This window comes from Lepidochelys olivacea (genome assembly GCF_965140295.1).
Source record: "Lepidochelys olivacea isolate rLepOli2 genome assembly, chromosome: 6".
In the NCBI taxonomy this organism is placed as follows: Eukaryota; Metazoa; Chordata; order Testudines; family Cheloniidae; genus Lepidochelys; species Lepidochelys olivacea.
Genome location: NC_140416.1, coordinates 66,716,666 through 66,744,278, shown reverse-complemented (window position 1 = coordinate 66,744,278; position 27,613 = coordinate 66,716,666). Strand labels below are relative to the sequence as shown.

Below are 27,613 nucleotides of genomic sequence, written 5' to 3'. Positions count from 1 at the left end.
TTTCAAAAGCTTATAGGGCTGCGTGACTGAGTGACTCGTTTTACTTCTCCTTTTTAAAAATCCGCTCTTGACCCCTCTTCTTGGCTCAGTCATCATGAACCTCTGCTCCATTCAGACAACTCAGTTACCTGCTCAAGGGAGTAGCCAAGCTGCCAGGGAGCGTTCACAGCACTCTGGTAGGCTTGTGTTTTGCCCAGGGTAGCCTGTGGCAGAGGGTAGTAAAGTTCTGTGCTGTTCAAATCGCTGTGGTTTTTAAACACTGTCTCCTAGTAAGTAAGAAGCACTGCTATGATCTAATCAGCTTGTTCTTTCCTATTAGCTCCTATTACCAACTGGCTGCTGCAGTGACAGAGGTGAGTGGCACATGGGTTAACACATTACACTGTCTCTTTGGGGAAGCTGAGTTCAAAGCTGTATTGAGTGACAAGTGTATTGAGTTAGCGGGTCTCAACTTGGACATTTTCTCACATCTACCATCCTCTCCACCCAAAAGAGCAAAAAACAACAAACCAGCATAGCTCTGTATGCTTGGTAGCTTCTGCTCAAGAAAAGAGTAATTCATTGTTCCATTCCTCCATATCAAGGTGTGTTGAACGAGTTACCCTGGGAGCTTTCACAGAATCTGTCTTAGCTAATGCAGACATAGACCCTCGGCTTGTGAGATGCACGTGCATTAAATTCACTAAACAAATGATCCAGAAACCTCATTCGGAAGCTGTGCAGATGCTGAATTACCCAGGTTCCTCAGCTCCCAGTGGCAGGAGCAGCAGAGAGACTAATGGAGTTTGCCAGCAGAGAAAGGCAGGGAGATAGGGTTTTAGCTTATAGATACTCCGCAAGGATGAATGTGCGGTGGGAGAAAAATGAAACATTGCCAACAACACTGCTTGTTCTTCCTCTGCCTGCACCGGTGGGACCCTGGCCAGACAGGGATCCTGCCCCCAGAGGCTTCTACCTGGTCTTGACTTGCTGGGAATGTGGCCTGCATGTCTCTGCTGAAGAAAGCCAGGTAGGTGTAACCACCTGGTGTGGGAGGTGCCTGTAGGTGGAATCCTTCAGTAAGCAGGTAAGAGAGCTGCAGGAGCTGGCGGCTCTTCTGCGTAGCATCTGGGCCTGCGAGGACTTCATTGACAGGATGCACATGAAGATGTCTGGGATGGAGGATGCTAGCCAACTACAGATGACTATGGCAGCACCAGGAGGAAGGAGCGCTGGCTGCTCTGTGGGCAGGAGATTGGTTGCTGCCTGAGGTGGTCACTAGACAATGATTCACACCCCCTCCCAGGTCCCCTGTCCATCAAGGTCAAGAACCAGTATGTTGTACTATCAACAAGAGGTGAGGGGCAGACCCCAGTGGCTGAGGAAGAGGAGATGACTGCACAGATGGCATTGACAGGAAAGCTTTGGTTTCCTCCACCGTGGAATGCTATTCCAGGAAGGAGGCCTGCTGGGGAGAGATAGGGTCCACTTGAGCAGGAAATGGAAAGCCTAACTTCAATTTCTGGAATAAATTATCAGTCAATCAGTTTGTAAGCACCTAGAGGACAATAGGTTTATAAGGAATAGCCAACATGGATTTGTCAAGAACAAATCATGTCAGACCGATCTGATTTCCTTCTTTGACAGGGTTACTGGCCTAGGGATAGTGGGGAAGCAGTAGACGCAATACACAGTGATTTTTAGTAAGACTTTTGACACAGTCCCACATGACAATCTCATAAGCAAACTAGGGTTATGTGGTCTAGATGAAATTACTATAAGGTGGGTGCACAACTGGTTGAAAATTGATGCTTAGAATAGTTATCAATGGTTCCTTGTTGAACTGGGAGGACATGTCTAATGGGGTCCTGCATGGGTCTGTCCTGGGTCCAACACTAGTCAATATTTTCCTTAATGACTTGGATAATGGAGTGGAGAGTATGTTTATAAAATTTGCAGATGACGCCAAGTTGGGAGGAGTTGCAAGCACTTTGGACGACAGGATTAGAATTCAAAATGATCTTGATAAATTGTAGAATTGGTCTGAAATCAACAAAATGAAATTCAATAAAGACGTGTGCAAACTACTACACTTAAGAAGGAAAAATCAAATGCACAACTACAAATTGGAGAATAACTGAGCAGGCAGTCAATTGGTGAAAAGGATCTAGGGATTATAGTGGATCACAAATTGAATATGAGCCAGCAATGTGATACAATTGCAATTAACAGAAGTGTTTTATGTATGACATGGGAGGTAATTGTCCCGCTCTAGTCAGCATTGGTGAGGCCTCAGCTGAAATACTATGTCCAATTTTGGGCACCACACTTCAGGAAAAAGATGTGGGCAAACTGGAGAGAGTCCAGGGGAAGAGCAACAAAAATGTTACAAGGTTTAGAAAACCCGACCTATGAGAAAAGGTTGAAAAAATTGGGAATATTTAGTCTTGAGAAAAGAAGACTGAGCGGGGGATCTGATAAGTCTTCAAATGTCATGAAGAGGATGGTGATCAGCTATTCTCCATGTCCACTGAAAGTGGGACAAGAAATAATGGCTTAATCTGCAGCAAGGGAGATTTAAGTTGGATATTAAGAAACACTTTCTAACTATAAGGATAGTTAAGCACAGGAACAGGTTACCAAGGGAGGTTGTGGAATCCCATCACTAGAGGTTTTTCAGAACAGATTAGACAAACAGCTGTCAGGGATGGTCTAGGTTTACTTGGTCCCGCCTCCGTGCAGGGGGTCTCAAGGTCCCTTCTAGACCTACATTTTCATGATTCTGTGTTCACAGATGGGAAGGAAATAAATGAGGGTGTCATGTGATCAAAGATTTAAGATAAGAGGAAAATATTAAGACTTCTCCGCTGCTGCTGCTTTTTTATAAAAGCTGCTTGGATAGGAGCAAAGCTTCTTTTGTTTCAGCTTTTTACCTTAGAATTATGTTGCATGACAATTACTCCTTGGAGGTGGGAGCTGGTGTCCCATAGTTAGCAATGGAATGCCATGTGCCCTCCTGGGTCAAATTTCATTTTGTCGTTGCTGCTCCAAGAGCATTGGACTCTGATGGTGCAGGATTTTCTCGCTAGATAAACTTACATGCCAGACTGGGTTCTGCAAGGAGAGAGTTGGGCAAAATCTCTCTCCCTCTTACTCCTGAACTTGGACAACCCTCCTGGGTCATGGCCATGCAAGATCTGCTTCCCACTAATCTAGGGAGGTGACTGACAGGTTATAAACCAACAGGAAGATGACAGCAGTCTGTGTCACAGCTAAGGGGAGGGAGGGTGAGTGAATCAGCCACAGTCAGCGTTTCTCCAGCCAGAAATCTGCTCAGCACGTGTGGAGCTGTCTCAAATGACTGAGTGGTAAATCCCACTGGAAGCTGAAAGGGTGAAGTTTTTTTTCAGCAGTGGTTATTGGTTTCCTCCCAAATTCTTCTCTGAGTTGCATATAGACAGGCCTGTAAGGCTGAGCAGTTCCCAGTGATCCCCATCTGGAAACCCTTGGAATATTTTAACCATGATTTTCCCTGGTATATAGCTAATTGTACAACAAGCAACACAGTAGAGAATCAGTCATACAGGAAAAAATGCCCTTTAACCAAATAGAAGGTAACTATTGCATAACCTTGATGGGGGACTCTGGCATTGCCAGTACAGGGATTTCTGGAGAGGAAATGGATGGAGTGACAGAGGAACACTAACAAGCTGTAATCCAGACAAGGCAGATCCCATCATTGATTGGTAATTGGCTCAGGAGACTTCATGCCCCCGCGGTTCAAATTTGGTCCAGGTTTGTAGTGATAGCTGTATAGGGGTCTGAGTAGAGTTGGTGGCTTCCAATGAACAAATGGGCACAATGCACACTGCCATCACAGTTGGCATTACAGATGCTCCCCGACTTACACAATCATTCTGTTCCGGAGAGCCCCCCCAAAAACAAAAAAACCCCACCCCACCTATTTCTAGCTTACGGAACTTTTTCCGTAAGTGCGAATTTGCATAAGTCAGGTCTTGCATAACCTGGGGAGTGTCTGTAATCGGTAAACTTGTTAACAGTTAATCCTTGGCCTATCTGCTTTAAATGGGTTTGGAGACTGAACTATCCTTACCCTCTCCCGGGGGGTGCTCCGGGAAGATCAGACTTGAGGCATCTCTGTATATCTGAATATATGCCCCTGTTGACCCAAATCAGCTAGCAATAAGGCCAGACACGCTGGGGCATGTGTCATAACCCATAGCTATTTCTGACATCCCAACATTTGTTGCATCTTCTTCCCAGTTTGGAAGCATAGTCTGGAAACAGATCATTTAAACCCCGAACTATAAGGTGACCAGCCTTCCTGTCCCCCTTGAGGATAGTTTCCCTCAACAGAGCTTGTTTGCTGAGTTTAAACAACACACTGAGAGAAGCCTTAGAAATACCTTCGGCACAAACAACGGCCTGAATCTCTCTGGCCCCGCACCTTGTGTAGTCATGTACACATGTGCAAAGGAGTGCAAAATCCCACCGTTCTGACATGAGAGCATTTTGCACTGGTGGAAATGATGGCACAAAGTTCATGGCAAGGGAGTACGGGCTCAAGGTCTCAAACAGAACTGGGGCTGTCCTCAAAGGTGCAGGAATTCTCCTGACATGTAACCTGTGTGCTGCGAGCAATTCTTCAGGGGATGACATCTCCAGTTGTTCTGTGCCCAAGCTCCTGAGGCAGGCAGTACTTGGCCTTAAGTTTTAAGATTCCTTTCTGAGCAGAACATGGTGGCCTGTAAAGACCTGAGTTAGGAATGCATTCCAAGATGGCAACAACCCTGCCCTCTGATATTCAAGGGAACGCCAATCGCAGTAGAGGCAGTTTTCATCCTCTTCCCTTGAAGAGGATTGACTTCTCTGGAGAGGTTAGGCCCACCTGCAGGGACTCTGGTCTGCTGTGAAATAATCCCTGGCTTTGGGATGTTGTGCTCTTAGACACCATCTGGGGAGACTTCTCAGCTGGCACCATGGAGGGGTCGGGCTAATAGATGAGGGTTGTTCAGACTACTAATGTAGTTTAAAGTGAAGAGTCATTTCTGCAGCTGGGCTTGGGGTTCACCTTTTTGTTTGTTTTTCTGTGCCAAGAAGCTACAACCCAAGGTTTCATTGTCTGATTCTGGCCAAGAAGATGATAAATGGCCGAACTCCCCCTGGAAAAATAGATCTGTTGGAATGAAGCTGGAACATTTGTTTTCCACCTCCTCAGTTCCCCTCCCCCACCCATTTTAGACAGACAGTGGAGAGAGGGGAAAGTATTCATGCTGAAGGAAAAGCAACTCACAGTAAATTGCCTTGGTCTGCTTTCCTGCCCTCTACCCTGCCCAGGGGCTGGGCATGGGGGAAGGGGGGTAGTACTCTCTCTAGTTCTGCCCACTAGCCAAGCTTGACCCACTTGGGATACCAGAAGGGGTCTTTATTCACAATAGATCTTTATAATATGATCATCCTGGAGAAGTAGCTAAGAATCTTGACATTTTAAATTGCCATCATTAGACTTCTGAGTAGTGACCTTGTGATGGGATGTGCACCCCATACCAGCCTTGATAGGATTAATGAGGGCCTGAGAGGCCAGTTAGGTCACCTGGTATCACCTGAGAGAAGGAGAACCAGGGTTAACTGAGAGTGAAGCCCAGCTTGGGAAGGGCTGGACCAGTATTATAAAGCCAAGAAGCTGAGAGCAGAATGAGGTTGCATGGGAAGGGGCTGCAGGCACTCCCTGGGATGAGGGACGTCATTAGGGACAAGTCCAGGGGGAGCATAAGCCCTAGATCCTGTCCTGCAGCAAGGAGTCTGGCAAGAGGGTAGGAGGGGCAAAGTAGCCAAGGGGAAGTAGATTGAGCTCCAGTGGTGAACCCAGAAGCAGTAAAGGACCCCAGGAAAATATCAACAGGGACTGAGGACTTGGATTGCTGGTTATAGGGTGCCTTGGCTGGAACTTGGTGTAGTGGGGGCCCTGGGTTCCCTTGCCAGCCCCTGGAATAATGGCACAGAGCCCAAGTTGGGGCATAAAACCATCTGGAGATGGCATGTGGACAGTTGTCTTCATGAACGTTGTGATCCCGGAAGGGGTGGACTAAACGGTGATCTGGCCAGAAGAAAGGTTATTGCAGAGCGAGGAAGGAGTAAGGGGGCACCTGACGTAGCAAGAGCTGCCTTCCCTGACCTAGACGCAAGGTGGCATGCTAGCAGTAAGTGGTTGCCTTGTTAGACTCCCTTGAACTGAACAGGGACAGTTTCACACTTCTCTAAGCTATTGTTTCAGCCTGTTTGCAGATGTGAGCAGACATTTCTGCCTGGGTTTATGATTAGTTCCTATTTTTAGGATTGTCTTCACAGCTTGAGTTACTACACTCATTTTATTTTTTTAATTTGAAGCTTAGAGTCTGTATCACTGGAAGGCAGCCCTCCAGAAAGAAGTACAGCTTTGCTGACCCACTGTGAATTGGTCCACTTTAACTGTTGTCTCATTCAGTGCAGAGTTTAAAAGGGGCGGAGGTGTGAAAGAAGCAATGGGATTCACCACTTAATGTTGCTGGAAGAACTCATCACTTTGACTGCCAGTAGGAAAATGGATTCCAGTCTTTAAAATCCGATTCTCTCCCATTTTCCATCAATCTCCCCTTTTCACTTCTGAAGGGCTGCTTTATTTTAAAAATGTGTAGTTAAGCCAAGCACCTGGGTGCTGTAAATTGTTAAACACTAAATTACAAAAGAATGGGGTATCACCATTGCAATTTAAAGGCCAGAACAACGCCCATACTGCACAACAGAAAAGTGTGTGTGTGTGGGGGGAATCAAACCACTTAGTAAACTAAACAGACAGTCAGAGCTTGACCAAAAAGATTGTTCTTTGCACGGTACACTGAAGCTTATGGAACCTGGGTGCTGTCACACTGCTGGAAGGAGCATGTTCTAGGGGCATGAGCTCTTCACTGAGAATTCGTTGCCACTGGCTGTACGGAGATGCTTACCCTAGGAAGAAAGAGTATGAGCGGTGGAGTGCAATGTGACTGCTATGGTGGGACAGAAGTGAATCTTGTGGGTGACTGGGTTTCAGAGCATGTAGGGCTTTACGCCTGGAACTTCATACAGAAGTGAAAAGCTAGTTGGGGCAGAGTTTAAATCACTAGTATTTGGAACTCCCGGTGCCACACCCCACTTGAAACAAGCTTCTGTATTCTGTGTTACCTGGAGCTTCTGGATACCTTTTCAAAGGTAGCATGCAGTAATCCAGCCTGAGGTTATAAAGGCGTGGATCACTGTTGTGAGGCCCTCATCAAAGAGGGACTGTTGCAGCCTCAGGCCAAACATAGATGAAAAAAGGCAGTACGTCCCACGGTTACTGTCTGAGAATCCAGCAGTAGCAATAGTTCTAATGTGGCTCCTTCCCTGAAACTGCAAGGTGTGTGGCACGCTTGAATAGGCCCCCCCCCAACTCCAAGTAGAAGGCATGTTGTGCCAGCAAACTTCCCCCAAACGCTTCCTCTACCTATTGGCCTCACTTCTGTCATACCTGGAGTGAGCCTTTTCAGGTTCACTTCCATCCTCCTCCTCATCTCTGTTAGGCGCTGGGAAAGCATAGACCAGGGGTGGCCAACCTGAGCCTGAGAAGGAGCCAGAATTTACCAATGTACGTTGCCAGAGAGCCACGGTAATACGTCAGCAGCCCCCCCATCAGCTCCCCCCTGCTCCCAGTGCCTCCCACCCCTGCTGATCAGCTCCTCCCTCCCCGCACCTCCGAATCAGCTGTTTCATGTGTGCAGGAGGCTCAGGGTGGGGGGAAGAGCGAGGGCACGGCAGGCTCAGGGGAGGGGGCGGGAAGGGGTGGCGTGGGGGCAGGGCCTGTGGCAGAGCCAGGGGTTGAGCCGTGAGCGCCCTGGCACATGGGAAAGTTGGCGCCTGTAGCTCCAGCCCCGCAGTCGGTGCCACAACAAGGAGCCGCATGTTAACTTCTGAAGAGCCGCAGGTGGCTCCGGGGCCACAGGTTGGCCACCCCTGGCCTAGACAATCCCACATCTAGACGCAGCAACTTGGAGTGTCCTCTGCATAGTAGGCAACAATATCACACTGCCAAGGAGGCCACGTCTACACTGCACACTTCAGTACTACGTTGCTCATGGTACCTGAGGGGACATTACACTTCAGTGCCTTTCTCTTCTTTCAGTTCAGCTAATTCCTATCGCTTTCATTGAAACTATGGATAAAAACTATTCAGGATGCAGTCAAAAGTTAGGAAATGCCAGATTTACAGTTCCCTGTACAATCTTTGTTTGCCCTCCTGGTGTGTCCATCCTGTGTGCTGAAGGAGGCAGGGGCCTTGTGGAAAAAATAGTGTGTGATCATGTAAAGACTGTTTCATAATGTATATGCACCAGGGGGCCAAATCAAGGTTGTACAGACAACTTGAATTCTGCATTTCCCAAGTGCTTGACTTTGTACCCTAAACAATATTCTTTAAACATAGGGGGGTTTGTATGTAATTTCCTAGTGTTTTTTTTTTTTACATAAAAAAAGTAAAGGCATGTAATTGTAATAAATTCCTCCATGCCACATCATGCATGCATCATTGAACCTTCAGAACCACAGCACAACTGGTCGAGCTACAGGACTAACTTAGCTGGTAACTGAAGAAGGTTGTTATCTCAGAGGGGGATGAGTTGCTGGTACCATGTTCTGGGTCTGGGGGTAGTGACTGCAGGGAGCCTGACTCCCAAGGTCTGTGAGAGTGAGGGATTGTCCTTCAGGGTAGGTTGTAGATCCTTGATGATGCACTGGAAAGGTTTCAGTTGGGAGCTGTAAGTGAGGGCTAGTGGCGTTCTGTTACTTTCTTTGCCGGGCCTGTCTGTAGTAGGTGACTTCTGGGTACCCTTTTGGCTCTGTCAATCTGTTTCTTCACTTCCCCAGATGGGTACTGTAGTTTTAAGAATGCTTGATAGAGATCCTGTAGGTGTTTGTCTGAGGGATTGGAGCAAATGCAGTCAACTACAAAGTGGCTGGGTCACTACAAAAAATAATTTCCCCTCTGTTGATACTCACCTCTTCTTGTCAACTGTTGGGAATGGGCCACATCCACCATGATTAAATTGGCCTCGTTAGCACTGACCCCGTACTTGGTAAGGCAACTCCTATCTTTTCATGTGGTGTATATTTATATCTGCTTACTGTGTTTTCCATTTCATCTGATGAAGTGAGCTGTAGCTCACGAAAGCTTATGCCCAAATACATTTGTTAGTCTCTAAGGTGCCACGAGGACTCCTCATTGTTTTTACGGATACAGACTAACATGGCTACCCCTCTAATATAAACAAAAGTCACAGGAATCTACTATAGTGGAAAGTGACAGGCAACCCAAATACAGAGATTACTACTTGCTCCCCTATGAGCATTTGATATTGTGTCCATTTGACCAGCTGGGTAAATATCCTAGTTCACACAGCATGTGGTTGTGTGTATTATGCCAATCACAATGTTAGAATTTGCACAGCTTTTATTGTAGTCTTTTTTTTTTTTTTTAATTGTCACTTGGGTCATTCCTAGGCTCTTATTGTATTCTCCCCCCCCCCCCATTTGTCATTTAAGTAAATAGGAGTAGTGACTGTCCACTCACATCTGCTTCCAGTGATTGAAACCGATTAAGAAAATTTGGTGGGAAGTTTGTATTACTTTTAACCCAAACAATTTATTACCTGAGGCTTTGACCCAATTAGTAAATGAATGAACTAAATGGAGGGTACTATATACCATCCTCCTCCCCACCCCCACAAACAGCCTGTACTGTTTTGCTTCATTTGAGTATCTGTACAAATGGATGGCAGTAAAAGAACAAGCACAGCTGTTTTGTTTAATGAGGATACAAGGTGGAGTGAAGCAGTGCAGGTAGAAAGCATTGGCAGATTTGGTAAGCTATTGCATGCCCATGTGCATTTCCTTCCCCTGGCTGAAAGAGCAGCATTTGCAAAGCATGGACTGTCTCAGCTGTTGTGGAACAAGAGGCCTTTTCTCAGTAAGGCAGCTGATGCTCTGCAGTCTCCAAGGTTTTTTAGCTGCTTGTGAAAGAAAGAGTGAGTGGGGGTGGAGTTGAATAGGAATGTCTTAAACTGCCTAATTACAGGTAGTGGCCCGCTTTCTCCCCACCTGGGAAGAATTTGGCATCTTCTGGGTATTTATGCCTCCTAGCAACCAGTGCCTGGTGCAGCAACGTGACTTGCTTTTGAGCCAAGTTCTAAGCTTGCATAAGACTGAGGAGAAGAAACCTGGCCAAGTCTGGGATAAAACTCAGAGATGCCAACTGCCAGAGCTGAGCTTCCACCCTCCCTATGAACCCCATAACAAGCCCGATGTCTCCTTGCAACATTGACATAGATGGCAGGCTTTTAACTTAATGCATAAAACCCAAATCAAGTATCCCCCCCCCACCAGGTGTGAACAACAGAGTCTCTCTCCTTTTCTTGGAAGATCTGGCACTGAAGCTGGTAGTGGGCTTTCGCTTTCTGCTGCAAGGGGATGTCTGTTAACAAGATGTTTTGGGAAGCCTCCTTGCTAACAGAAGTGCTAAGAAGTTGTGCATTTTATTTATACTCTGCCTGCATATGACAGGTATGTACACACGCTACAAGGCAAAAGCTGGTGTCTTGGATAGCTGAGCTTCTGACACAGCTGATCCTATAATACACAAACGTGTCACTGCATCTGGGCTGCTTTCTGATCCTCCCCTTCCTCAGAAGCCATGGGCTGTTCTTAGCCTGTGGCTCTGTGCTTTTGAGGAAGCTGATCCTCTCTGCCTCTGATGCTGGGGCATAGCTACTGCAGGAATAATGCTCACTGAGGCATTCAGGGGGAAGGGCTGCTCTAGTTTCTTTGCTGCAGTGGGGCTTTCGTTGTCCGCTTCGGAGTGTGGAATAAAGAGCAAAATGGGGTGATTGGATCCTGGAGGGGATTGCCAACATGCATTAATTACTCTGCCACTGAAGGTTCTTGGAGGTGAGGAGGGAGATTGTTGCCGGAAGGGGGCTCCAAGCCAGCCCTCCATCCCTAGCCATTTCCCTGCAAGGGTTAATTAGATTAAATTAGGGAGAGAATTAAATTGTACTCCTCTTTGTAAGTCTTCTTTTGATGGATGCCTGTTTAATATTGACTGCACTGCTTGCTAGTGGTAAAGCGATTACAGCAGGAGGCACCTGCAATGAGATGTCCCTTCCCCCACACCCCAGTTGATTTATTTTGCAAAGAAACCCTCTCCCTTGTGTCCCCGTGCTGATAAATCACAATGCCCTGGCCATGCCTGCTGTTGGAACAGGAGAGGCGTAGGCTCGCTGTTCACAGTCAGGACATGTTTTCCTTCGGGATTTCAGTTCAGGGAAAACTCCTCTAGCTTACAGATCTGTGCAGAGTGATAAGAAACCTGCCCAGAGCTAACCGGAAACCCAAAACCAGATGTGCAAAATGGGAGCCTACTCTGTGCCTCCCTTCAGAGGGGTGGCTGGGATTCTGTGTGGTTCCCTTTGGGGAGAGGTCACTCTGTCTCCCAGGGAACTCTGAATTTGGTTGCAGCCTGGTGGTAGATTTATTTGTAACCCCCATCCCCTTGCCACTGTCTCCCCTCTACCCCAATTTTAATCTTTCCCTTTGCTTTTTTCCTCTCTTCCACCACATCCTCCACCCTCGCTCTGCTCACTTTCTCCCTCCTTCACCTGGGCACTGCCACCACTGGAGTGTCTCTCACCCTGAAACTGCATTTCCAGCCGTTCTGCTAAGAACATACATTCTGACGATACAGCTGTGAAAGATGTGGTGGGGCTGGGAGCCAAGTGCTCTTCCAAGGTCCCTGACGCGGGTATCTTGGTAGGTCTGTAAAGACTGAGGCTTGTTAACCCCGTGTGTGGTGCGTGTATTATAATTTCAACTCTGGGTGGAATCGTCAGTGAATTGAGGCAAGTAGATTTCCAAGTGATCCGAAAGCACAATGCTCTATCCAACCCACAGCCCTTAGAATTTCTGTAGGAACCCTCCTAGAAAGGGCAGAGTGTGGGAGTCTTGGCGCCGAGCTTGTCAGGGCTTTGCTTTGTCACATCCTTGCTGTTTGTTGCTAGTGGAGCTTTCCTCCTTTTCAACAGCATCTGAACCGGTACAGGTCTGCCCGAGGCTCCCTTTCTTACCCTCCCAGTTCTCTCTTCTATAAGCAAGTTGCTCAGTCTCCCAACACAGAATGCTTGGGTGGTCCTCCTTGCCTTGACTCTTCCTGTCTTTTGGTTGTCCATCACTCTGGCTCCCAACGGTCGCCCTTCCTTGCAATGGCCCTGTGAGTGGGTATTCTGAAGTAGTACCTCAAGTGGGGAGGGAGTAAGTGTTGCACTAAGTTTTGAAAACACATTTCTGCAAGTTTTATTGTTTGATATTTTTCCTTCATCTCTGTGCAGGAGGGTGTGTGTGTTTTATGTGCACGTGTATGTGTAGGATCATTGTCCTGTGTCCTCTGGAATAATGCAGCCACACAAATTGCCACATAATTCCTTATTTAGGTTTATCTAACTCTTAACATTTCACTGTCTCTTTGTCTGCTTTGTGTGGTTCGACAGTTCCACAGGGCAGGTGGCTATTTGAGAGTTATGTGCTGATGGATTCTGGGGGAGCAGGCAGTGCTTTCAGAGGTGGGGTGTTTTGCAAGCAGTATGGGGTGGCCTGCTCCAAGCTCCACCAGGGAAGCATTTTTATTCTGCAGGTGCAGGTCTGCTGGATGTGGGAGGGGGCTAGGACTGGGAGAAAGAACAACAGTGGGACTTCTGAAGGGAGAAGAGGGGGTTTGAGGTGGGTGCCCTGGTGGAGGCATTCAGATTGAAGGGACTAGGCAGCCAAGAGCCATTACAATTAAAACCAGGTGGTTTTCCATGTTGAAAACCTTACGCGTATAAAGTTTTCAGTTTGGTGTGAATTGTAATGACTCTCAGCTGCTAAACTGGCTTAAATTTCAGTGCCTTCCCCAACTTCCTTTCTCTCTCTTTCTCTCTCTCTATGCCCTCTGGTCCCCACCACTCCTAATCCATATCCCACACAACCGCAATCCGGTACAGACCTCTGCCTTCTGGAGAAGGTGCCTACCTATCTTGGAGCTCTGCTAGAAAGGCAATTTCCGGTACGAGCCTCCCCCTCACTAGTCTCATGCCAAATGGGTACAATGGACCATACAGGAGACGGGCCCTTGCAACTGTCTAGACTTGACTTCTTTCCTGCATCTGTTTTGTGAAAAGTGTGGATTCTGAGTCTGTTTTCCTAAATGGTTTTTTGGTTCTTATGCATGTCCAGGGCCAGAGCTGGGTTACTCCCTGGCCCTGGGTCTTCAGGTCTGGGGAGGCTACCTCTGCTCTCTGAGATTCTTCACTGGCCATCTGTTCTGTCTGACTTTTTAAAACTTCAGTGGCGGATGGGGAACGTGGCCTCTGTCTCCACTTCATCCTCTTAGGGGTTTTCACAGCTAGGCAGTTTTAAAGTGTTATTTCATATGTATGACACCTAATCCAGGCAAACTCAGTGCCTAAGGCTATGGTTATAACCCCCCTCCCCCACCCTTGGGTACAATTGGCATCTCAAACCACTCCTTGGGTGATTACTATGAAACTCTCACAACCACTTGGCATTGTTGTCTTACAGCTCTGTTATCATGACAGCATTTGTTTATTATAGGGCTGGAAGGGAGACTCTCTCACTCTTTCACATCACCATCAGAAGACCAAACCACATCAGCCACACCATCAGAGGCTCATTCACCTGCACATCTATTAATGTGATATATGCCATCATGTGCCAGCAATGCCCCTCTTCCATGTACATTGGCCAAACCATACAGTCGCTATGTAAAAGAATAAATGGACACAAATCGGACATCAGGAATGGTAACATACAAAAGCCAGTAGGAGACACTTCAATCTTCCTGGACATTCTATAACAGATTTAGAAGTAGCTATACTTGAACAAAAAAACTTCAGAAACAGACTTCAAAGAGAAACAGCAGAACTAAAATTCATTTGCAAATTTAACACCATTAATTTGGGGTTGAATAGGCACTGGGAGTGGCTGGCTCATTACAAAAGCAGCTTTGCCTCTCCTGGAATTGACACCTCTTCATGTGTTATTGGGAGTGGACCACATCCACCCTGATCCAATTGGCCCTGTCAACGCTGGTTCTCCACTTGTGAGGTAACTCCCTTCTCTTCATGGGTCAGTATATAATGCCTGCATCTGTAATTTTCACTCCATGCATCTGAAGAAGTGGTTTTTTACTCACAAAAGCTTATGCCCAAATAAATCGGTTATTCTTTAAGGTACCACCGGGCTCCTTATTGTTTCTCTCACATCTGAATATCCATTACTTGCTGGTTGTGACCCAGAAGTCAGATGCGTAGCTGCGTGTACTTAGAGAGAGTCTCTGATGGATGCACTTCATTAGGGACTGCTAAGAACTGCCAGTGGAATCCATTTGCAGTGCATAAAGGGAAGGTTTATTATTGGTCCTACAAAACCCAGGAACTGTGCTATATATTCTTGAACACCATCTTCTAGGACCTTATCTATAACTAGCTATTTGCATATGTACAGATTTTAAACACTCCAGCAACGGGGGCAATAGTAATGTTGATGGTCCTCTCCACAGGGAGTGTAGCTCTCCACCTGCCTGAACTTTACAGGAACACCCAGGCGTCTTTCATTTTTTCAGACTCCTGGCTTTCCAGAAGGAAACAGTTGTTATATTGCATGGTGCCTTTATTCTGGCTCAAATCATCTGGCAGATGAGGGAAAAGGGAGCAATTTCTATTCCATTCACCCCGCCTAAATTAGGGAAGTCAGCAGAGTGCCATCCTATGGTCTGGCAGAGCAAGGAACATTTCACCAATGAGCAGGGGCGCCATTTCAGATGTGGGGAGGGGGGACAACTTTAACCATGATTCCAGGGGCTGCTTAGGCACCTGAAAACTAGGGTTGGGGTTTTTTTGGCTTTTTTTTTCCAGATAATAACTTGGAAATTAGCTGATAGTATCTAATTCCTATATTTAAAAAAAAAAAGAATTTAAATAAATATTAGACCGACTCAGCTCTAATACTTGTGTGTTCTCACAATTTGTGGCAAGTCACTTAAGGGACACTGGTTAGGTTTAACATTTTAATGTATATTCTTTCTTCGTTACTAACTCTTAAATACAACAGTTGGAACAACTGTAGAAAAATCTAGAGGACTTTGTCACTTTTTGCAGTTCACCAAGCTTGGAATAGATCATTTAACTTGGGAAACATCCTGCTAGGTGAAGGCCCCGTGAGTTTATACTGCACCTGCCTGGGACTCCAGGGGCTTTACCTCACTACAAATGTCTAGAAGCTGACCTTAAATAGGAGTACTGCCAATTCCAAATGTTCAAAAATCATGAATCAGTCTCTCCAAAAATCATGAGATTGGCTTTAGAATCATGAGGTTACGTAAAAATAACAGATCTGGTGGTTCTTTTTATTTGCTTTCTGCTTTTTGAGCCTTTAGGGTGCACTGGGGTCACATTTTGAAGCTTTCTCCACAGCCGCAAGGACTAGAAACTTCATTTGTCTTAAAGAATGAAGGCTGAAATCGTCACATATCCACTTGACTCCAGGAGCTGGGGCTTTAATGAAAACAATAATTATAATGAGGCTCATGACAAAATCATGAGGGTTGGCAACACTGCTTTTACTTTTATTTAAAGGCTAGTTACTTTCCAGAAGGCTCGTAGACACAGTACTACAGTGATTGAGTTGCCGTTCTCACAAGAGAATATTTAAAACCAAACACCAAGAAAATTCCACCTTTTAAAGTTGAGGAAAAAAATTGAGACTTCTGAGGTATATCAGGGTCACTGCAGTCAGGAAAGGAAAATAAACAAGTACAGGAGTTCTGGGTAGCTCTTCCTCTTGAAAGAGAGTTGGAGGGTCAAATCTTCTAGTCCTTAATCTAGTAAAACTTCTGTTGCCATCATCGCCTCCACTCATAGATATAAACACGTGCTTAATAACTATACACTTCATACTTAAATAACTAAGCCATCTTATCCAGGGCTGCACATTTCATACACGGTGGCTCAGGGACTACATTTTCTGGCATATGCTGAACAGCGCTGAGCACACAGATGGTAGCCATTCAATAATACAAATCATGACAATAATCGTCAACTTTATGGACTCTGTGGATGCAATTTCTGTTCTTCGTTATGGAATTTGAGGCATAAACACATCTGATACTTATGATGCTTTCTGATTCCTTCCTTTTCTCGAACTCAAAACAAAAAATGACATGACAAAATGGTTTTCCATTAAAATGTAAAATTGCACAGCAGCCATTGCTCTACAACTCAGCATGGGGCAGAACCTGCCACCCCTTGGGAGTTAAGTGATCTCCTCTCATCTGACTCTCATTCTCCATCCTTCCTGACTTCTGTGCTGCTTTTCATTCTGTCAACCATGACATCCATCCCAACCTCCTGAGACCGTTTGCTGTAGTCTCAAAGAACTGGCCACCTCGGTTTTGCTCCCATCTACCAGAGTCCTCTTTTTTGCTGCATTGCAGCAGAGACATAGGCTGGTCTGCTGGATAGGGAGCTAGCCCTGAAAGACCTGGGTTCTGTTCCCCCCCATGGACTTCCTGTATGACCTCAGGCCAGTGCCTGAAGGGCAGAGTTTCAAAACCTTTTAGGCAAGGTGCAGCTAGGCATCTAGTGGGGGTTACAAAGCACCTAACCCAGGCACTTTTGAAAATTCCACGAGGTGCCTAAATATTTATGAAAATCTGGCATTTAGTCTGTGTATGCCTCAGTGTCCCATCTGTACAATGGGGATAACAGCCCTGCTCTATCTCACTGAGGGGCTGTGAGGAGAAATGGGTTAGACCTTGTGAGGTGCTCAGATACTATGGTGGGGCCACATAAGTACCACAGGTAGAGTGAAAAGAAAAGGAGTACTTGTGGCACCTTAGAGACTAGCAATTTTATTTGAGCATAAGCTTTTGTGAGCTACAGCTCACTTCATCGGATGCGTTCAGTGAAAGCTCACGAAAGCTTATGCTCAAATAAATGGGTTAGTCTCTAAGGTGTCACAAGTCCTCCTTTTCCTTCTGCGAATACAGACTAACACGGCTGCTACGCTGAAACAGGTAGAGTAGGAACTTTTCTCTGTACCACTTCCCTTGGTTTTGGGCCCTTCTTTTCACCTATGCCCCCAAACCCCTCCCCCTTTTCTGAAGGTAACCTTGGCTCAGAGGGCTTGGCTGTATTTTTTCTGAATCCCGTGTGTTATCTCTAAAATAACCCCTTCTCCCTCCCAACCACCCACTTCCCCAGAGATTCCTGTTTTACAGGCTAAACTTCCAGATCCTTAACTTAATCACCAGCCCTTTCTTACCTTAATCACCCTGCCTCTGTTTGTAAACAAAACACTGACTCCCTGCCCCAGGGGCACCTCTCCTCTGCAGAACTTACATTTCACACTATGGCTATGTCTACACCAGGGGTTCTCAACCTTTTCCATTCTGTGGCCCCTCCCCAACATGCTATGAAAACTCCACGGCCCACCTGTGCCACAACCGCCGCTGTTCTGCATATAAAAGCCAGGGCTGACGTTGGGGGTAGCAAGCAGGGCAATTGCCTGGAGACCCACACCATGGGGGGGGGGGGAGGCCTTGCGAAGCTAAGATGCTCAGGCTTCACCTTCAGGTCTGGGTGGCAGGGCTCACAGTGGCTGGGCTTTGGCTTTTTGCCCTGAGCCCCAGTGAGTCTAATGCCAGCCTTGTTTGACGGACTTCCTGAAACCTGCTTGCAGCCCCCGCAAGGGGCCTCAGACCCCTGGTTGAGAACTGCTGGTCTGCACTACGCAGCTTTTAGTGACACGGCTGTGTTGCTACAGCTGTGCCGCTAAAAGTCGCGCAGTGTAGCCGCAGCCGACAAAAATTTCCACCCCCAACGAGTGGTGTTAGCATTGTTGGTAGGAGAGCGCGCCTACCGACAAAGCGCTGTTCACGCCGGCGCTTGTCATCAGCAACACTCGTGTCTTTCAGGGGTGTGTGGTGTTTTTAAAAACAAAACAAAAAAAACCCCGCCTCTGAAAGGCAAAAGTTTTGTCGTTCAGTTGCCAGTGTAGACATAGCCTAATACTGTGCTGTAGTTGAGAGCTCCACCTGGGAGCTTCCACACCTCCTGTTTGAAACTCGGGGGAAGGGGGCTGTGTCGTCCCCCCCTCCCCCATGGTACCCCTGCCAATTGGGGTGAAGAGAGAGAGAAACCATGTGGAATCCTCCCCTTCTTCCATTACCCCTGTGCTGGAAATATCTGAACTCATGGGGAGAGAAGATGAGCTATACAGATTCTGCAGAAGCAGGGAGAGTGGAAAGAGGAGAGTCAGCCCTTAGCTTTTCAGGACTTATCCCTGCAAGGCCTGTAAATCAGCTCTGCTCTGCCTTCCCCTGGAACTAGCTTTATCGAGTGTGCTTTTTTCTTTCCTTCCAGCTTTCCTTCTACCTTCGAGACTGGAAGCACTGCTGAGAGAAGCTCTTTGTAGTGGTAGGGCTGGTGAAGGAAGGGCGGTGTACATGTGTGGGCATTGCTGAGGAGGGTCCCTGCAAGGCTGGAGGGGCAGTCATCTGAGGTGCCTAAAGGAGAAGGGAAAGGGGTTCCTGGGACTGCTTCTAAAAAGAAAGTGTTTTATGTAAGTTTAAAAAGTCATGTCGCCCAAGATAAAAAGGCATATCTTCTGTGTTTGGTCGTGCATTGCCTGGTTATGATGATGGGGAATGATGGAATGGTGTGGGCTTGCCACCTTCAGTTGGATGTATATTGTAGCCAAACATAGTGACGTTCTGATTGAAACCCTTCTGCCTGGTGGACCCAAGTTGTATGGGCCAAGAATGGCTGATATGGGTGGACTCTCCCTTTCCAGATAGGAGTGGTGGGGCTTTCATTAGGCTTGGTCATGAGGAGTGGTCTGTAGAGCAGTTGACTGCAGCAAGAGTGGATGGTGCTGCTCTGTTGTGGTTGCACGGCTCTTCCCTGAGCGTTCTCAAAGGGAGTTGTGGGGAGTTGTTCCTCTTCCCTAATGGCATTCTTATGTGGCGTTCCAGAGCTTTCCATCTTGGTTTCCCCTCCTGCCAGCGTGTCGAAGGCGCTGTTAGGAAAGTTAGTGAGGAGAGTTTGGGCTTTGGTGCTGTCAATGTGCTGAAGACTCCCAGCTCTAGATCTCTGCCTCACCTGCCTTAGTTCAGTGTCTGAGGGAGACTGGGGCATGGACAAGGCTGAGATGATGCTGGCAGACTGGGAGAAGCAGCCAGAAGATATGGCGAAGATGGAGCAGGGCCTGCTCTTTGATGTTCTCTGGCTCTTTGTCCTGCACATTTGGCGTGCCATCCAGGCTTTTAAAACAATAAATTCCCACTGGGAGCCTTACTGTCCTAGTTCACACAGTGCTCATGCTTAATAATATGTAATCTCCAATTTATGAGTTTAGCAACTTTTAAAATCCCTTTTGTTTTGTGCTGGGCTTCTTATTTAGCTGTTGTTTCCTGCTAATCTATTTTGGTCTCTCTGAAGTTCGCAGCCTGAATCTAACTGCAGCCCTTCTGTGGCTGCAACCATCCTGGTAGTATTCTCCTCCAGCAAATCTGCCTGGCCACGGTATGATGCAATGATCTCCAGGGCTCCTTGTTCTCATGCTGTGACATTCATGTCTTAATCTTGCCATAGATCTTCCCCCCCACCCCCATTCATTTCATTGACATAGATTAATAGGTATTTCACATGTGATGTGCATGCACTTCCTCCCCACTGACACGTCCCATCACAGCTAACCCCCACACAGCGTTGGCCATGAATTAAAGACATTTGTTGGCAGGGAATGTTGCCACATGGAAAATTATCACCAGTTTTCACTGACACCATCTTAATCTGATCAAGATTCTCCTGACAACTAGCACCGGGAGAAAAGGTTTGGTTCTCATCAAGGCTTGCGGATGTGTTTTGTGAATTAGGAAACTATTCTACTTTGTTGGGGCGGGGGAAGATGGGCATGATTGGAAGAGCAGTGAATGAGCAAGAAGTCATGGAAGTGACCAGTGAGAAGTTGGTTGGGCTGCTTGTTCTCTTCATTTACTCTTGCAGGAATGTGTAAGGGCCCCGGGGGGATAATATTTAGAAAGAGGAGCCAGGATTAGCCAGGGTTTGAGTGGTATCCGAATGGAGCTTGCTTTCTTCTCTGCCACCTCAGTTTATGGCCCAGATTGAGAGGGACTGGGGAGGAACTTGTCCCATGAACTCTGCCTCTAGTCATCTGTCCTGTGAGATAAAGCAAGGCAGAGTTGATGAATAGCTTTGGAAAGAAACTCCATAATTGACTTTTAATCTTTTCATACCCCCTAGGGAGGGTGGGGGGTGGGCAGGGAGGGAGGAAGAAAACAGACTTCTCACAAAAATCTGCTTTTTATTAGCTTACTGGGGAAGGGGAGGAGACTTGGGAGAAGGGGCAGAAGAGACTAGAGAGATGGGTCAGGGGAACAGATGGGAGGGAAAGTGAAATACCGAGGGAGACAGGGATTTGGGAAGAAGAGCAAGAAGTGGGACTAGTATGAGCAGAGGAAGAAGAAAGTGTGTGTGTGAGAGAGAGAGAGTGTGTGTGGGGGGAGTGCTGGTGACTTAGTGAGTCAGATGCTGTGTGTAAATGTGATATTGATGTCTGATTCCTTTCCATTCCACTCCTAAATTTAGCCTAGAGAAACTGCCTCCTTGTTTTTTCCCTTTGCCGGAGGTGCTTGCTTCTTCTCTGTAGATCTCCTGCTAACCCTCCTTGCACTGATCCCTAGCACACATGGAGTATGCACAGTGCTAAGGGGCCTATCTGTAACATGCTGCAGGAAAACTCTCCAAAGTGTCTCCCACTTACACACCCGCTACTCCAAAGTGGCTCCCTGCCATCCCTGCTGGAGAAAGTTCAACTTCTCTGCAAGAGCCTTGGAGGAGGGTCTGATGGTAACACAGATGTATTGCCTCCCCTTTGCAGCAAGAACCAATTACTACTCTGCAGGTGGGCTCCTTTGGAATAAAACAAGGCACCTACAAAACGCCTCATACACTAGATCTATCAGAGATTCCAAAGCCAGCTTCTGATTTCTCTTTTTTAAAGCCACAGTTCATGATTACATGTTGTCACTAGGATGGTGTAATGCGGGGTTGAGGGTCTGGCACAGTTGCCCTAGAAATAAAATCTTTACAAGAGCATGTTATTGCCAATAGCTTCAGTATGCAAAGGAACTAGATACTAGATTGGCTAGGACATCACTTAGGCAGCAATAATTCTGTCACTCAGCAGTGAATAGTTTCATAAATGGCTTTGACAGCAAAACAGGGTTCAGACTGGGAGGAAAATATGATGTAGTTAATCTATGTGAGCTCTGCCCACAATCGCAGAGTAGCTGGATGCTTCTGCTAAAATGATCAGCAGTGAACTAGTTAATAATGTTGACCTTTTAAACTCTCATGAGGCACCAGAGTAAGTACTCTATTGCACGGAAACAGTGCAAGCCCCTTTCAGAACTATTGTTTGTTTTGTCTGTATTTGTAAACTCTCATTGGGACCTAGAAAGTTTTCTTCAGAAATATATTGGTTGGGATTTTTTAATTTTTTTTAATTTTTAATTTCAAGGCTTAATTTCTGCAGCAACTGAGGAGGGCACTAGAAAAGTGGTGGTTTGATGTACTTGGACCAGCTGAAGTGGGCTCAAAGTGTCAAAATATCAGCACTATTTTTTCTACCCACTGGTAGCAAAACACTGAACAAACGGAATCTTACAGAAACAAAGCATGCAGAAGGCTAGGTGGAGGCTTTTGTGTATTTAATAATAAAACCAATGTTCATATAAAGCTTCTTGTGAACTGTTGACAGAGTAAAAGTCACTAGGGCAAACTTGAGTGATCTATCTCAGGATTCATGAGGTTCATGTAGTCTTGTGTGGGTTAGAAACAAGATAGTGCACTAGGTGGACCAGTGATCTGTCCCAGTAGAGCAATTTCTATTTTCCTATATTGACTTGAGCAATATATTTTACTAATACATTGCACAATCCCACAGTACTTTATAGGCTCTCCCACAAACCCTGCTTTGGGAAGCTTTTTCAGACACTGTTGAACATGAGGCCTCGGCAAAACTGTAATGCACTGCACGTTAAGGGTTGGCAGGACTGCAGTGTGGACGCAGGCTGAACTGAGTAGCAGAAACCAGGAGGGTAAATGTGGCCACGGTGAACAGGTAAACTTTGCTAGCACAATTTATTCTTTTAACTATAACTTTTACCCTTTGAAATGATGCAGCAATCTAGCACAGAGAGGGTTAGAGAGGTTCCCAAGGCCACAGAAAGATTCAGAATGAGAGCCAGATTAGAATTTAGGAGTTCCTGGCTTGTGTTTGTAGCATGTGTCGCTGCCATGTAATTAACGTTAGTTTATTTGCGTACTGCAATCCTATTGGTTAAAACAACCTAAAAGTTGGGTGGAGTCTTGATAAAACTAGAACAGTGTGACAAGACTGCCATGAAATGAAATTCAGCCCTCTGGCAGTGTAGCCACAGGATATGTCTTGCTCCTTGTTAACTGGCAGTGGTGTTTTTGGGTGGGTGTGGCATGTGTTCATATATTTTCATGTATTACATTTAAGAGTTATTTTAAAAAAATCTGCTTGTGACTGGTTGTAAGATGTTACACCCTTGTCTGAAGGTCAGGAACTATTTGGCTGACTCCCCCTGGCAGGCTGGCATGGTGGTGGGATTCAGCCTCAGCACAGGAGTTTGAGCCTCTTTGATGAGGGAAAACAGCTAGAAGGAGTGACAGGAAGTCCTGCAGAGAGACGCCCTGGGAATAGCCAACTCTGGAGGTGTAAGGCCTAAGTTTGTTTATAAGTAACTGCGGGCTCAGTTGCTTAAGTTAAGAATACTGCAAAACCCAGGATCCTACCCATTTGCTGAGCTATTCTAGGAAATGCTTTATTTATAGATTTGCTTGCTTGGTTTGAAGACCATGGCGTCTTCTTGCATGTCTTTAATTTTTAGATTGTTTCTTAGAGAAAATAACACAAAGGGCTGTCTACACTGGGAATGTACATCATAGAATATCAGGGTTGGAAGGGACCTCAGGAGGTCATTCTAGTCCAAACCCCTGCTCAAAGCAGGACCTATCCCCAATTTTTGGCCCAGATCCCTAAATAGCCCCCTCAAGGATTGAACTCACAACCCTGGGTTTAGCAGGCCAATGCTCAAACCACTGAGCTATCCCTCCCCCCAGCATCGGCATAGCTGCGTCTCTCGGGGCACACCACTGAGAGACGTAGCTATGACGACCTAACCCATGGTGTAGAAAGTGTTATCTTCTGTCAACCTAGCTACCACATCTCAGGGAGGTGGAACACCTGTGCAAGAGGGAGAACCCCTCCTGTTGGCATATAGGTAGTGTCTACACTGATGCCTCTGTCGTGGTTGAGGTGTGGACATACCCAAAGGTCCCGTTTTCATGCAAATGTCCCTAGTCATAAAACACAAAGGAACTTAATATTAAAAAACCTGCTGCACAGAAATGATTCTACCTGGATATCGCATCTACTCTCAATTCTCCATAATGTTTTCTGAAGCTTAATGGACCAAAATTCTCCCAGGTGTAATTCTTCTGAGTTGCGCAAGGAACAACTTTGGTCCATTAAACCTACCTTGCTTCATAGAGTGGGATTTTTTATTTTTTCTGATTGCCTGGAAGCTGAGGATTACACAGATTTTCCCATCTGCTAATGTACTATTTCATAGCTCATGATTTGAAGGGCTTAACTTCCCCTGAATTGTTAATGGGTCACAGACCACCTGCCTCTTTACATGAAGCCTGCAGAAATAAAATAGAGTAGATCAGACCTGAAACTGGAGTGACTGGTCGTGCTAAATTTGATGCTTTGTACGCTTAACTAAATCTCTAAAGAATACTTTCACTGCTGGATGACCAGGTTACCTGTACTATTAGAACTGCCCCACTAACGTACCAGTAAATGGTGGTGAATGCCTGTATGTTCAGCACAGCAGATGTATTTTACCTGGGCATGGCTAGAACATTTAGCAGGCACGCAGGCTACCTTTGGGGAAAACAATGGGTGGAAACTTGCACTAGTTCTAATGAAGGAAGCTGAATTTAGAAAGCCCGTGAATTGGAGGTTAAAACTTCAGTGCCCTATGGTGGTGTCTGCTATGAGGCAGTGATGTTAACTGAGTGAGACGGCATCAGTCAGCAGCATTGGGCCTGAGGTGCTGGAGTGTCTGCGCCTCTCTATGGTGTCTGTTCTGTTTCATAACTTGTAATGCTCCTGGCGGGCAACCCTGTAGACCAAGTGAGAGGCAACGGCATGGGTCGGGCAAGAATTTGTTACGACATGCCAGTGCCTGGAGAAATGCTGTGTCTGCAGCCTTTTCCGATTGGCGCCAAGCTCATGGCAGGGGATTCCTTACCGCTGCTGAGGTAAATGAAAAAAAAAAACAGATTAGGGGGACACCCCTGTAAAGTTCTTCTTGCGTGAGCCCAATGGTGTGACAGTGAGGCTCGCTTAGTTCTGTTTAAAAGCTCATATGTGAGAACTTCTGTCTTTTCTATTGGGATGAGGCTTTTGGCGGCATTTGTAGAGTGAGCTGATGCTGTAGGCTTCATAATGAAACAGCAATATCTCTTCAGCATTTGGTACCATGCTCCTTACTCTAATTTGTAGGCCATATCTACCCCAGGGATTTCCCCCGTGACAGACATGGATGGCTGGTCATGCGCTGGTGCAAACCCCTGTTACAGGCAGGGTATAAGCTATGATTTGCACTAGTGTAGTCAGCCCTGTCTGAAATCCCTGGTGTAGACAAGGCCTTTCTGAACCTGAGAGTCATGTATTGCCCAACATCCTAATGGCACAGCAGTGGAGGGGGGAGCTATAGGGTGCGACACAGCTAAGTAGCAACACTGCAAAACTGGTGAAGCTTTTGAGGTGTTCCCTGCATGTTTGTGGGGAGGAGGACTCTCTTCATGCTGTGATGCATCCTCAAATACTGGAGAGGAGCCACAGTCAGACCTACCCAACTTTCCCTGACTGTTTCCCCCTTCTACAGCTGCCTCCACTTTGGGCTTTTGCCAGGAGACAGTAGAAGCAATATATTTCCATGAGAGAAGTCAATGTCACTCCTCTCTCTAAGACAAAGGATGTCACAAGTGCTGATTTGTCCATCTCCAGCAAGTCCCTACAGCCCTTGAACTGGGTCCCCCTCATGTTGCAGCCCTGTGTGAGGGGTATTCATATGGGGAAGAGAGATATGCAGTTATCAGGAGCTACCCTGCTGAGTCTGAGTTCTTTGAATCATAGAAGATTAAGGTTGGAAGAGACCTCAGAAGACCATCTAGTCCAACCCCCTGCTCAAAGCAGGACCAACCCCAACTAAATCATCCCAGCCAGGACTTTGTCAAACCAGGCATTAAAAACCTCTAAGGATGGCAATTCCACCACCTCCCTAGGTAACCCATTCCAGTGCTTCACCACCCTCCTAGTGAAATAGATTTTCCTAATATCCAACCTAGACCTCCCGCACTGCAAGTTGAGATCATTGCTCCTTGTTCTGTCATCTGCCACCACTGAGAACAGCCTAGCTCCATCCTCTTTGGAACCCGCCCTTCAGGTAGTTGAAGACTGCTATCAAATCCCCCCTCATTCTTCTGCAGACTAAATAAGCCCAGTTCCCTCAGCCTCTCCTCATAAGTCATGTGCCCCAGCCCCTTAATCATTTTGAAGGCATTGATTGTACAGTTCCATGCAATTTGCTCACCATTTCGGAGGGAGGATCATCTTGTCACTGAGAATTGTTGTTTTTCCTGGGCAGCAGCATGTGTTTCACTTCTGAGAGCATGAGTTTTCACGGGGTTGGTTCCTTTGCTTCTATGTGATGGGGCCCTGGCAGAGTTGCGTTCTCTTCTGCCCTGTGTTGAAAATGATCCATAGGGTTTTCACTGATGGAGGGTGGGGAAGGAGAGAGAATGTATCCCGGATCATAGCCAGACTTGTGTGGCAGCAGAGTCATCACGGCATGCTAAGAGTGAGACTCCTGGCTTTGTCAGTAAATTTGGGAGAATCTCCCCTTTCCTGTTCCTCCAAAATGGTGGACCTGTGATGGAGGTGATTATATTGATTACCGTGGGGCGAAGGTCACAGCTGTTTGTTTCTAGAGTTCCTCCTGCTGGCTGATTTCTGGACAGCCCCAGAGGAAGCTATTTATTTTTTCATTTGTCTCCAAAGCGAATGGGCTCTTTAACTGTGCATCTTGTTTTCTGACTGGCTAATGACCTCTTGGCCCAAACTGAGGCCTTTTCTGTCCTGTCTGTGTTACAGGCAAGAGCCACACCACACAGAAGGTGATTCCTGTCTGGGTCCATGTCATTGTCCTGACGTTCAGGGCCTGGATGAAGGTGCGGTGGTGAGGGGAGGGCAGAATCTGAACGGCTAATGGCAGTGTCTGGCAGGATACGGTTGATGGAAAGCTATGCTGAAAGTCTCTGGAGAGGAGAAGCCCAGCTCTTTTCTCTGAGAGCTCTTCTACTTCGTGCTACCCCTCTTTCCTGGCTCCCTACCTTCCCACTCGGGTCTAGACATCCTGTTTTGGTGCCCAGAATGTAGGGTCATTCTTACGTCTGGGGAAATGGGACAGAATCATGGGGCTGTCACACAGACTTTTCTAACTTCCCTTTCTTTCTGTCTAGCTTGTGAGTGGTAAGAGATTCAGGGCTCACGGTCCCTGGAAAGGTGATTATTTATGGCACTCTACAGGGGAGTGATTTGAGATTATCCCCCAACCTCCCTTTGTATTTTTCAGCTAGCTGGGTAGAGGTGGGACAGACGTGCCAGGCTTGTCATTCATTCTCCTGCCAAGGACAAGGGGATAGAGCATGTTATGATACCCACAGGCTGTCCTGTCAACTTCTTTTTGTTCTTCTGTTCTCTTTCTAGGTGTGTTGTCGTGCTCTTCAACCCTAGGAAAAATAAGCAACACCATATTCTAAACAGCTCCAGGTGAGTGAAACTCGGAGATACACAGACAGCTGGCCTCGTATTACTTGGGATGTGAATTTGGAGTCCTCTTTCTGGCTCTAGCAAACTATAAGAGTCTCTGGGGATAAAGGTGCCCAGAGCTACTGAGTCCTAAACTCACTTGTGTCGGACTAGTGGCTGTGGGGAGGAGTTACCTGCTAATTTAACCCTAGCTCCTCCTTAACATGAGTTACTGTGGGGAAAGTTGTAGCAATGATAACTAGGGAAAAGCCCATAAATACTACATTCCCATGCAGAATTGCTGTAAGGAATGACATGGAGGATGTTATATTTGAACTCCGTGGGACTTGCATTATTCTTTCCCTGAGGTTGAAGCCTTGGTTTGGAGCAGGACTGGCTGACACCTGGTCCTCTTGTTGGCAGGCAGGGGCCAAAGGACCATAAGCCCATAGCTGTGAAACCCCTTCTGTGCCTGCAAAAGGTTTGGGCTGCAGGGAATCCATGTGTTCACCCTGTGAGG

At 46.6% G+C, this 27,613-nt stretch overlaps 1 protein-coding gene across 2 annotated transcripts in view; it reads left to right on the top strand.

Annotated features, from left to right (window-relative positions):
- The window catches only part of MAPKBP1 (mitogen-activated protein kinase binding protein 1), a 121,561-nt gene that overhangs the window by 42,577 nt on the left and 51,371 nt on the right, over window positions 1-27,613 (top strand). For both annotated transcript variants that reach the window (XM_084631708.1, XM_084631707.1), the window contains exon 4: window positions 27,052-27,114. In XM_084631708.1, coding sequence (XP_084487834.1) covers window positions 27,052-27,114 — 63 coding nt within the window. The remainder of the gene's footprint in view (window positions 1-27,051; window positions 27,115-27,613) is intronic.